This window comes from Hyla sarda, chromosome 2, assembly GCF_029499605.1.
Source record: "Hyla sarda isolate aHylSar1 chromosome 2, aHylSar1.hap1, whole genome shotgun sequence".
NCBI lineage: Eukaryota > Metazoa > Chordata > Amphibia > Anura > Hylidae > Hyla > Hyla sarda.
Window position 1 is genome coordinate 70,478,945 of NC_079190.1, and position 12,418 is coordinate 70,491,362.

The 12,418-nt window shown below is 44.2% G+C and overlaps 1 protein-coding gene across 4 annotated transcripts in view; it reads left to right on the plus strand.

Moving 5' to 3' along the window:
• Positions 1 to 12,418, plus strand: part of INTS6 (integrator complex subunit 6) — a 70,117-nt gene that overhangs the window by 37,425 nt on the left and 20,274 nt on the right. For 3 of the 4 annotated variants that reach the window (XM_056562036.1, XM_056562035.1, XM_056562034.1), the window contains one exon: positions 4,250 to 4,375. In XM_056562036.1, the coding sequence (XP_056418011.1) occupies positions 4,250 to 4,375 (126 nt within the window). Of the gene's footprint in view, positions 1 to 457; positions 543 to 4,249; positions 4,376 to 12,418 lie in introns of those variants that run through there. The other variant, XM_056562037.1, reaches the window with a different exon arrangement.

Sequence of the window (12,418 nt, forward strand, 5' to 3'; positions counted from 1 at the left end):
AGGAAAAACTACACACCAATCACTGCTTTTTCCTGCGTTTTGGCAAACAGTCATTTTTGTACTCTGTGGCAATTTTTTTTTCACTGCCTTCAGGTACCACTCCATGGGTTGGATGCAGAGCACCCGACCCATGGAGTGAAAGGATGGAAGGAGTGATGTATAAGCATATACAGGGTGCAGAGCATCACCACTTACCTCCGCCGGCTGTATAATATACAGGGGTGCAGTATATAGGAGACCAGCAAGGATAGAGGTAACCCACGCTGCTGCTGAACACTTCTAGGTTAAGTCTTTGTGCGCTATCCTGTATATACAGCTTTCTATAGATGACTATATACATGATACTATAGGCAGACGTCACCAATTGGAGGCTCATTGTTTAAGAACACACTGCAGTAAGGGCGCTCTCCCCAGGGAAGAGCGCCAATAATTTACTAACCTTTTTTTCTTATTTCAGATACGTGAATGTGGAAGACTGTCTGTCTGATTCGATGGATTGCGATGACCAGCGTTTTAAAATTTCAATAAAAGGGTTAATGAGGGCTGTGGGGGGGTGTTTTTTTTATATTTTCTCCATTTTTCATTTTTTTTTTTTTTTTTTTTTAGGCTTAGTAGTGAAAGCCGTCTTGTAGACAGTCCATCACTAAGCCAGGGCTTAGCGTTAGCACCCAAAACAGCTAGCACTAACCTCCAATTATTACCCCAGTACCCACCGACACGGGTGCCGGGAAGAGCCGCAACCAACAGTGTCAGAGCGCCCAAAATGGTGCTCCTGGGCCTAGGCAGTAACAGGCTAGTGTTATTTAGGCAGGGGAGGACCAGTAACAATGGAAATAGGGGAACCCTATCTTTTTATTTTTTTTTATTTATTTTTTTATAAAATGCATAGGGTTTCCCTCCGTATTAGCCAAATACCAACCAAGCAGCAAGGCCCTCCTCAGCCTAAATATGCCAGCCTGTTAAAGCCTAGGCGCGCCATTTTTTGCCTGTTGGTAGCTGCTCTTCCCAGAACCCCTGTGGCGGTGGATATCTGGGTTAGCACTAGCTGTTTTTGGTGCTAACGCTAAGCCCTGGCTTAGTAATGGATTCTGTCTATAAGACTGTTTCCACTACTAATTATGAAAATTAAATAATTAAAAAAACACATTGAAGAAAAAAACCTCTACCCCCCCCCCCCCCCCCCAGACCTTGTAAACCCTTTTATTGACATAAAAAAAAGCTAGTCATCCTCGCAATCCACCAAATCTGATGTAGTTCTCAGAGTGTTCCTAAACAGGGAGCTGCTAAACTAAAACTCCCAGCATGGGGGGGCTGTAGTTAAGCAACAGGTGGAGTCTCCCTGTTTGGGAAGACACTTGCATAATGGGAACAAAGCCTTTCTGGCAAACGCATAATGAGAACAGCCATACTTACCACCCTGGCTTCAGGCCTGAACTGTCGGCACCGAGGAGCTATTCAGGGCCCCCGGTGTTTTTTGTTTTTTTTTAAACTACCACTTTGACCCCCCCCCCCCCCGTGTTCTTTTCCTTGGAGCAGGGCAGCAGCGGGATATGTCGGGAACTGGCGGCAATGTAAGAAGCAGACATGTAGGCTTCATTCGTTGCCGCAGTCAGCACACCGCCGGGACATGTCTTTTCTCTGCTGCTCATCACAATCGGTTACTTCCTGGACATGTCTGCTTCATTCATCACCACAGTTTCCCAACATGTCCCGCTGCTGCCCTGCTCCAAGATGAGGAGCAGGCAGTGGGAGGACACTGGGGGGGGGGGTTAATAAGGATAAGCACACTGGGGCCAATTAATTATTATAAATATGCATGCTGACATAAATTTGGGGGTCACAGTAGTAGTTTAAAAACCCTGCCAGGAGACCATTAAAAATGAAAGTGTACACAGTAAATCGCAGGGGAGCGCAGCATGCCGCCTGCTTTATTACTGCTGATCGCATTGGGTCTCAGAAGTGAGACCCGATGCGATCAATCCCTTATCACCTGTACTACAACCCCCAACATGGAACAGAGTCTGGTCCATGATGGGGGTAGTAGTACAAACACTAATGTAGCCTCCCCAGCCACCTGCAGACTCCCACAGCCAGGGAACTACTACTCCTATCATGGAAATGACTTTGTTCCGTGAAGGGAGTAGTAGTAGTCCCGGCTTTGGGAGTCTACAGAGCAGATACTAATGGATGAAAAACTGATGCCACTAAATGGAATCTATTTTGCATCAGTTTGCATCAGTTATTGGAATGGTCCGTTTTAGGAGGCTATAACAGAGAACATATGGGTGAGGGACAAAGGCCGTGTGAATGTAGCCTAACTTTACAAGCTGGCGGCACAGACGGGTAATACTGTATACAGCTCTCACAATTCATAATCCCCGCCGACGGGAGCTCTGATTGGTGAATAGCTAATCAGAGCTCCCGGCGCGGGGATTATGAATAGTGAAAACTGTTTATGGAGCTGGCAGAGAGCCATAGTGGAGCCGCATGTGCCGCTGGCTTGTTAAATAAATAAATGCGGATCGCAACGGGTCTCTGGAGAATGACCTGCTGCAATCTGCCCCTCAGCCATGGACTAAAACTCCCATCATGGACAGTCTGTCCATGAGGAGAGTAGTAGTCCTAGAAGTCCAAAAGTCCTGCAGCCAGGGAATGTGCAAGTGCCATCCCACAACACTGCAGTACTAAAACTACTCCCATCATGGGACAGACTCTGTCCATGATGGGAGTTATAGTCCAGGGTTTGAGGGGAAGATCGCAACAGGTCATTCTCTAGAGACCCGCTGTGATCTGCCTCTATTTACTGTACAAGCCGGCGGCACATGCGTTTCCCTGCCGACTCCTGTATACGGCTGTCATCATTTATAATCCCTGCCGCTGGGAAATCAGAGCTCCCGGCGGCGGGGATTATGAATAGTGAAAGCTGCATGGAGCTATATACTGTATACAACTTTTTAAAATTTACGCTACATATAGAAAAGAAAAAGCATCTACCATTAATGATTAATCCCCCCCCCCGTGTGTGTGTGTGTGTGTGTGTGTGTGTGTGTGTGTGTGTGTTCGTGTTCCAGCATCACTTCCAAACGGCTGAAGATATTAACATGAAACTTGGCACATATGTTACTTATGTCAACTACAAACATAGGATCGGTGATTTAACCCTTATCCACCCCCATCTGCAAGAGTCTAGTTTTTTTTTAAAGTCCCATAAGTCTGAGAAATGTTTTTGCATAACTTCCAAACAGCTGGCGATATTTCCATAATATTCGGTCACATGTTACTTATTTCCACTAAAAATATAGGATAGTTAGTTTAACCCTAACCTACCCTCATTTGCTAAGGTTTGTGGTTTTTGTTTAAAGTCCAATGCAAATCTATGGGAAATGTATGTTCTAGCATAACTTCTGTATGGCTGGAGATATTTTGATAAAACTTAGTTAAATTAACATGTGACAATCATATTTTTATTTGACATATCATTAACCCTAACCTACCCCATGCAAATATATATTACATTTTGATACCTGTCTCCACAAGCTCCGCTCTGCATCTCCTGGTAAATGTGTCAGTCCGGCTGGCAAGCCACGCCCTCCACACATTCCATACCCCATCTTTAAAATACATGCCAAACCCGCTTTAATTTTCAGCTTACAATATCTTTATCACAACTTAGCCCCTGGCGGCGCAGCAGGAGGGAACCAGCCGTCATCAATTGGCTACCCTGACAACCACTCCGGGTTAAGGACTGTACCAGTGAGTCTGAGTGGTCCTTATCGGACCTTATATCTAACTTAAGCTGGCAGCGAATACTGACCAGCTGTATCATACTTGGTTATTGCTTCCTACTATCTATATCCCCTGATGAACCCCGTATTGCTCCATTTTATCTGTTTTGGAGGGGGGGGGAAACGCATCGGGACTGATTACTTCTTCCTAGTGTGTTATTGCACAGGTTGCATATTGTAGGATAATACTGTTGTGATAGGTGATGGTATTGGAACCCCATTGATTTGTCTTGGCTCTCCATCCATCTGACCTATACCTTATTTAAACTTGTATTTGTTTTTTGAGGAATACTTATCTTATCACGAAATACTATTAAAGGTTAAGTTTTAATTGGAATACCCTTTTACCCCCCAACTACTGTGAAAAGTGTGTGACATTGGTGTCACGTTTATGCTAGATTGTTTGTCCTTCCCTTTTGTAACTTTTAACCTATTTAATCCTTTTTTTTTCCTTTTTCTGTCAGGTCGCTCATATTGTGTTTTCTCGCAGCGGACGTTAAACCAGTGCCTGGAGTCATTGGTGCAAAAAGTTCAAAGTGGGGTTGTCATCAATTTTGAAAAATCTGGTCCTGATCCCCCACAGTCTGAAGGTCAGCAGATTTCTTTCTTTTGCATCAGTTGTTTAAGTTTAGCTATTCATTTCGTAAAGATTTACACCTCAGCTCTTAACCAACAGATATAGTCCCCCATGAAACCTGATAGAAAACAAACTTGTCTGTCAGAGCAGAAGCTTAACTTCGTCTGTTAATACGGACCTATTACTACGTAATTTATTGTCTTAAGAGTTTAGATTGTTGTGTAGCATGTACTGATGTGCATTATGCACGTGGCAGAACCCATACCATGGCACGTAGTCTCTGCATCCCTAAAGAGCCGAAACTCCTACTTGTCTCTGTGCAGCACCCAGTTAAAGGGGGATTTCCTCTTTATGCATCTTATCCCCCTATCCAAAGGATAGGGATAAAATGTATGATCGCCGCTGGGGACCCCCGCGATCTCTGTGCAGCCCCAGCACACGCGCAGTGCACTCGGACATTGCGGCTGTTCCACGATGTCAGAGTGGACTGTGACTAGCAGGCTCTCTGTGTGGTTACTCGCAGCGGTGGAATGCAGGCTAGGGAAGGGGGGGGGGGGGGTTTGCAACCGCTGGAGGCACAAAATGGTTTGGGTCATCGGCAGATCTACAGTGTGAAATCCACTGCGGATCTGTTACGTGTGACTTTCCCTTAAGGATTTTCTTGCCTTGAAGCAATGATTACATAGATGAACACCTCCTGGCATGCTGAATGTGATTGTATTACATGTCCAGGTGCATGGAGACCTAGACAGATGTACTGTATAAATGAAATATTATAGAGCTTTTAAGTATATTTTATTTTAATTTTATACAACTGTCAAGATTTTTTTTTGCTATAATTGAATTAACTTTTTTTCAGATACATTCTAGACAATGCTCTGGATGATACATTGTAGACAATTTATCAGATATTTGCACAGCTTCAGATGTGCTAGGTGGTGTAAAGTTGTATAACTTTTCACTTATACAGTGATTCATTTTTGTGCTTCATCCAAATAAAGCTGACTCTATGGGGGAGATTTATCAAAACCTGTCCAGAGGAAAAGTTGCCCATAGCAACCAATCAGGTCTCTTCTTTCATTTTGCAGAGGCCTTGTTAAAAATGAAAGTGGTGAGCTAATTGGTTGCTATGGGCAACTGGGCAACTTTTCCTCTGGACAGTTTTTAATAAATCTCCCCCTATGGCCTGGTTCGTTATTCGGAGTTCTGGCAAGAACGGAAGTTTAGGAGAGAAAAAAAAGCACTTTTTTTTTTCTCTGCTAAATTCCTGTAAAATTACCGTATCCAACAGACCCCATACAAGTGAATTGAAACCTTGGGGACCTGATAGTAGCAGTTTGAGTCCGACCTGTTTTAGGGTCCGATCGGGGCAGAGAGAAAAAAAAGCAGATCTGTCTCAACTGGTGGGATGTGATCGGTAATGTGAACCTAGCCTAAGCTGAACATACCTCAGTGAATCTGCCACCAGTCCAGTAGAAGATGTTTTTCACAGAATGCTTATCTGCTTCAGGATATCTGCAATGATGATCATAATAACATTCTCTGGAAAATTGCTCAAACACTTCTATTTGTAGTGCATTGTTGCATGAGTGTTCTTGTATAAAACTATTTTTAGTTGTAGCTTTTATATGTAGTGTCTGAAAAAGTCAGAAACTCTTTGTAAATACTGTTATAGGCTGTCAGTCTGATCCAATTGTTGTAGTAAGTGATTTATCGTGAATGTGAAATCCTCTCTAACTTTGTATTAAGTATTAACTTGCATAGATTGAATCTATCTTTGTAGTGATTAGTAGATTGTCTGCCAGGATTCCCAAACATATTTTTATTCCTTTTTTTTTTTTTCTGGAAAAAATTGAAAAAATGGAGTATGGAAAATGTTTTATATATTTGCATACATTGTTATAAACATATTTTCTCGGTTGGCTCCATTGGGCGACACAGAGATCGTGGGGTAGATCTTGCTGCCCTAGCAGGCTGACACTATACAAATAGAAAGTCAGCCCCTCCTGGCAGGATATACCCCGCCTAATGACCATGAGCTAATCGGTTTTAGCTTTGTGTCAGTAGGAGGCAGACACAGGTCTGGAGCTCTCTCCATACTTGGTCTTCTTCTTTATCTTATAAGCTAAGACCTGTTGTAGGTTCTTTTCTCCTTTTTTGTTTTTTAGGTGGGGGTTCAGGAGCATGGCGCTACCTGTTCCCCCATATGCGGTTAAGGGGCACGGGGCATAGTGTGCTCCGTTATCACCTTCCTGCCAACGGCCACAGCCTGGGGTTGCAACTTGGGTCCGAGTCCCCCTATCCTCCCTGCTCGTCCTGCTGTCTCAACCTGACGTAACGCAGGTGACAAATAGCTGGCTGAAGACATCTTAGGTGAGTATGTGCTGGTCACTGAGTATCTCTCTCCCCTCCTTCTCTCTTCCTTACTTAGGGGGCCCCTTATACTGGGGCCCTAAGGAGATTCTTCATTCATTTTCATTATTATAGGGGGCAGGGATGCGGGCTCTAGTCTTATATATGCAGTGTCGGGAGTCTGGGGACCGCAGGGCAGCTCTCATCCCCATCCCCTTTGCCATCCCTGACACTGCTTACTCACTTCGGCTCGGGCGCACTGAATGCAGCACCTTTCAGCAGGACTGCAGTTGTGCGGCCAGCTCCACGGTTTACTTTAATTTTCGCCCACTTCTCTGGCATGTTGTGCGTCGGTCAGGAAATTAATTGAGGCTGCGGCCTTGTCCCTCACTTAACTCCGCACACTCTTCGCATCGGGTTTGTCTCCGATCTGGCTAGGGTCTCCAGATCAATGGCCTCTGCTTTGGAGCGGTCTTTCCCGCTTCCAGCTCTCTTGCAAGCACCCTAAAGTAATTTCATCTGGCTCTTCTCCAGAGTGGCGTTCTCGGGATAGACATTCTTCCCGTATGTCTCTCTCCTCTTCCTCAGCTCACCGGCAGCACCCCCTCTCTAGGGGCCCCTCCCCCAGTGACCCTCCAAGGTCCCTGACTCCTTGTTCTAGGTCTAACACACCTCAGTCTAAGGCTACCACCGCATGCTCACTCTCCAGGGAAAGTAGCGGATTATGAGTCTGAATCCACCTCTGATCATGAGGACCACTCTGCCGTGTCTGATATGGTGGACAGCTTGGTGTCGGCCATCAGAGACACTCTTCATCTGGAGGACCCAATAACTTTGGATCCTGATCCAGAAGTTTCTTTTTACCGCTCTCGGCGTTCTCCCAAGGCTTTCAGCTCTCATGCGGAATTTGACGCCTTATTGGATGCATCATTGAAGCATCCGGACAAACTATTCCAGGGAACCAAGAAGATTCAAGCCGTTTCCCTTTTCTCCGGATCTGGTTTCCAAGTGGACGACACCACCTGCAATTGATCCTCCAGTTTCTCGTCTGTCCAAATCTACTACCCGCCCTTTGGCGGGCGCGGCATCCCTTAACCTCTAACGACGCCGGACGTAAATGTACATCCTGGTGAGCTGGTGCTTAACGCACCAGGACGTACATTTACATCCTATGCATAACCGCGAGCATTGGAGCTATGCTCGGGTCATGTGCAGCAGGTCCAGGCTGCTGATGGCAGCCAGACATCCGCCGGTAATGCCGGACATCCCCGATCGCGCGGATGTCCGCCATTGACCCCTCAGATGCCGTGATCAATACAGATCACGGCATCTACAGCATCGCGGTCGCTAAAATGGATGATCCGATCACTCGCGGGGATCCGATCATCCAGAACGGCAGACTGAGGTCCCCTCACCTGCCTCCGCTGCCTTCCACGGGTCTTCTGCTCTGGTCTGCGATCAAGCAGACCAGAGCGGAAGATGACCGATAATACTGATCAGTGCTATGTTCTATGCATAGCGCTGAACAGTATTAGCAATCGAATGATTGCTATAAATAGTCCCCTATGGGGACTACTAAAGTGTAAAAATAAAAGTAAAAAAATTGTGAAAAACTCCCTCCCCCAATAAAAACGTAAATAGTCCCATTTTCCCTATTTCACCCCCAAAAAGTGTGTAATAAATAAAACAATTTTATATACATATTTGGTATCACAGCGTGCATAAATATCCGAACTATTAAAATAAAATGTTAATGATACCGTATGGTGAACGGCGTGAACGTAAAAAAAAGTCCAAAATAGCTGCTTTTTTATAACATTTTATTCCCCCAAAAATGTATAAATGTATTAAGTTTTTTATATAAGCAAATATGGTATCAATAAAAAGTACCGATCACAGCCAAAAAAATAAGCCCTCATACTGCCGCTTATACGGAAAAATGGAAAAGTTATAGGTCGTCAAAATAGGGGGATTTTAAACGTACTAATTTGGTTAAAAAGTTTGCGATATTATTATTATTATTATTATTTTTTTAAAGCGTAATAGAAAAGTATGTTATGGGTATCATTTTAATCGTATTGACCCAAAGAATAAAGAACACGTCATTTACCGTAAACTGTACGGTGTTAATACGAAACCTTCCAAAATTTGCAAAATTGTGCTTGTCTTTTTAATTTCCCCACTCAAATAGTATATTATTGGTTGCGCAAAAAACAAGCCCTCATACTAGTCTGTAGATGAAAATATAAGTTATGATTTTTTTGAAGGAGAGGAGGAAAAAACAAACTTAAAAATAAAATTGTCCTTAACCCCTTAACGACCAAGGACGTATATTTACGTCCTTGGCCGGCTCCCGCGATATAATGCAGATCACGCGGTGACCCCGCGTCATATCGGGTCGGTCCTGGTATGTATCTGAAGCCGGGACCCGGGGCTAATAGCGCGCGGCAGTGATCGCGGTGCCGCACGCTATTAACCCTTTAGACGCAGCGTTCAAAGTTGAACGCCGCATCTAAAACGAAAGTGAAAGCTGCCGGCTGCTCAGTGGGGCTGATCGGGACCACTAGTGAAAATGCGGTGTCCCGATCAGCTGGGACACGAGCAGAGGTCCTCTTACCTTCCTCCGGCGTGTACCTTCGGCGATTGATTGCTCCCATCCTGAGATGCAGGCTTGAGCAATTGACCGCCGATAACGCTGATCAATGCAAAGCTATGGCTTTGCAGGGATCAGGGTAAGACATCAGTGTGTGCAGTGCTATAGCCCCCTATGGGAGCTATAACACTGTAAAAAATAGTTAATGTCATTTAACACTTTCCCTAATAAAAGTTTGAATCGCCCCCCCCCCCCCCTTTTCCCATAAAAAGAAATGTAAATAAATATAAACATATGTGGTATCCCTGCGTGCGTAAATGTCCGAACTATAAAAATATATCTATTTAATCCGCACGATCATTGGCGTACGCGCAAAAAAATTCCAATACCAAAATGGTACCGCTAAAAACTTCAGATCACGGCGCAAAAATGAGCCCTCATACCGCCCCATAAGCGGTAAAATAAAAAAGTTATAGGGGTCAGAAGATGACCATTTTAAACGTATACATTTTTCTGCATGTAGTTATGATTTTTTCCAGAAGTACGACAAAATCAAACCTATATAAGTAGGGTATCATTTTAATCGTATGGACCTACAGAATAAAGATAAGGTGTCATTTTTACCTAAAAATTTACTGTGTAGAAACGGAAGCCCCCAAAAGTTACAAAATGGTGTTTTTCCTTCAATTTCGTCGCACAATAATTTTTTTTCTTTCCCGTTTTGCCGTAAATTTTTGGGTAAAATGATTGATGTCACTGCAAAGTAGAATTGGTGGCGCAAAAAATAAGCAATCATATGGATATTTAGGTGCAAAATTGAAAGGGTTATGATTTTTAACCCCTTCATGACCCATGGTTTTTCCATTTTTGCACTTTCGTTTTTTCCTCCTTACCTTTAAAAAACCATAACTCTTTCAATGTTACACCTAAAAATCCATATGATGGCTTATTTTTTGCGCCACCAATTCTACTTTGTAATGACATCAGTCATTTTACCCAAAAATCTACAGGGAAACGGAAAGAAAATTCATTATGCGACAAAATTGAAGAAAAAACACAATTTTGTAACTTTTGGGGGCTTCCGTTTCTACGCAGTACATTTTTCCGTAAAAATGACACTTTATCTTTATTCTTGAGGTCCATACGATTAAAATGATACCCTACTTATATAAGTTTGTTTTTATTGTACTTCTGGAAAAAATCCTAACTACGTACAGGAAAATTTATACGTTTAAAATGGTCATCTTCTGACCCCTATAACTTTTTTATTTTTCTGCGTATGGGGCGGTATGAGGGCTAATTTTTTAGTTTTTAGCGGTACCAATTTTGTAATGATCGGACTTTTTGATCGCTTTTTATTCATTTTTTCATGATATAAAGAGTGACCAAAAATAAGCTTTTTGGGGACTTTGGAATTTTTTTGCGCGTACGCCATTGACCGTACGGTTTAATTAATGATATATTTTTATAATTCTGACATTTCCGCACGCGAAGTTACCACGTTTTTATTTTTATTTAGTTTTTTTTTTAAATAGGAAAAGGGGGGTGATTCAAACTTTTATTAGGGAAGGGGTTAAATGATCTTCACTTTTTTTTCCACTTTTTTTTATTTTTTTTTTTTTTTTTGCAGTGTTATAGCTCCCATAGGGACCTATAACACTGCACACACTGATCTATTACATTGATCACTGGTTTCTCATAGGAAACCAGTGATCAATGATTCTGCCGCTTGACTGCTCATGCCTGGATCTCAGGCACTGAGCAGTCATTCGGCGATCGGACAGCATGGAGGCAGGTAGGGATCCTCCGGTTGTCATGTAAGCTGTTCGGGATGCCACGATTTTGCCGCGGCGATCCTGAGCGGCTCCCTGAGCTAACCGGCATTAGTTTACTTTCACTTTAGAAAGGGTTAATAGCATGTGGCACCGCGATCACTGCCGCGCACTATTAGCCACGGGTCCCGGCCGTTGCTAGGTGCCGGGCCTGACCCGCTATGATGAGGGGCCACGCCGTGGCTCCATGTTATAGAATGGGAGCCGACCCATGACATACATGTATGCCATGGGTCGGGAAGGGGTTAAAACGAAAGTGGAAAAACCAGTGGTCCTTAAGGGGTTAAGGCCCAAATGGGCTGAGTCCTTAAGGGGTTAAGGATCCTGCGGACTCGAGAACTTGGCAAAATTTTGCCTTTGAAGCGGCAGGTTTGTCCTTGCTACCCACCTTTGCATCCACTTGGGTGGCCAAGGCAGTTTCAGTTTGGGCTTCTCAGTTACGGCAGGGCATCCTGTCAGGCGCACCTCCTGAAGGACTGTGCGGATCTCGCTCACCATCTCTCTCAGGCCGGAGACTTCCTCTGGTTGCGATTCGCCGCACATGCTGCTTCTAAGAAGTCTCTAACAGATTTGCCTTTCTCTGGTTCTCGGCTCTTTGGGAAACGCCTAGATGAAATTATTTCCAAAGCTACTGGGTGGGTATAAGTTCTCTGCCACAGAACAAATTTTGCCGCCCCTATTCGGGTGACTGCGCATTCCACACGTTCCGTTGGGGCTTCTTGGGTGCTCGGCAATAGGGCTTCGGCCTTGCCAGTCTGTTAGGCGGCCACCTGGTTGTACTTGCACACTTTCGCTAAATTCAATCAGGGGGATATGTTGGCGTCAGCTGATGCTGGTTTGTGTCGCTAAGTGTTGCAGGCGGCAGTGGCTCAGTCTTCTGCAGAGACTGCTTTGGTACATCCCATGGTCTCTGTCCTCAATGGAGCTGACCGAGAAAAGTAGAATATTTTTTTTAAATTTTTTTTTTTTTTATGCTTACCTTAAAATCTTTCTTGAAGGATCCATTGGGGGACACAGCACCCACCCATTGTGTGTTGCTTTTGGCTCAGTTTTCTGTCCGAGGGGTTGTTTTCGTTCCCTTTTTTGTCTGGTTCCCTTGGACACCTGCTAGTTTCCTTCTCAGTCGGTCCTCTCCAATGCTTTGGGACTAAACTGATTAGCCCAGGGTCAGTCGTCGGGGTATATCCTGCCAGGAGGTGCAGACTTTCTTTTTGTATGCTAAGTTTCAGCCGCCTAGTGTCAGCCTCCTAGTGGCAGCAAGATATACCCCACGGTCTCG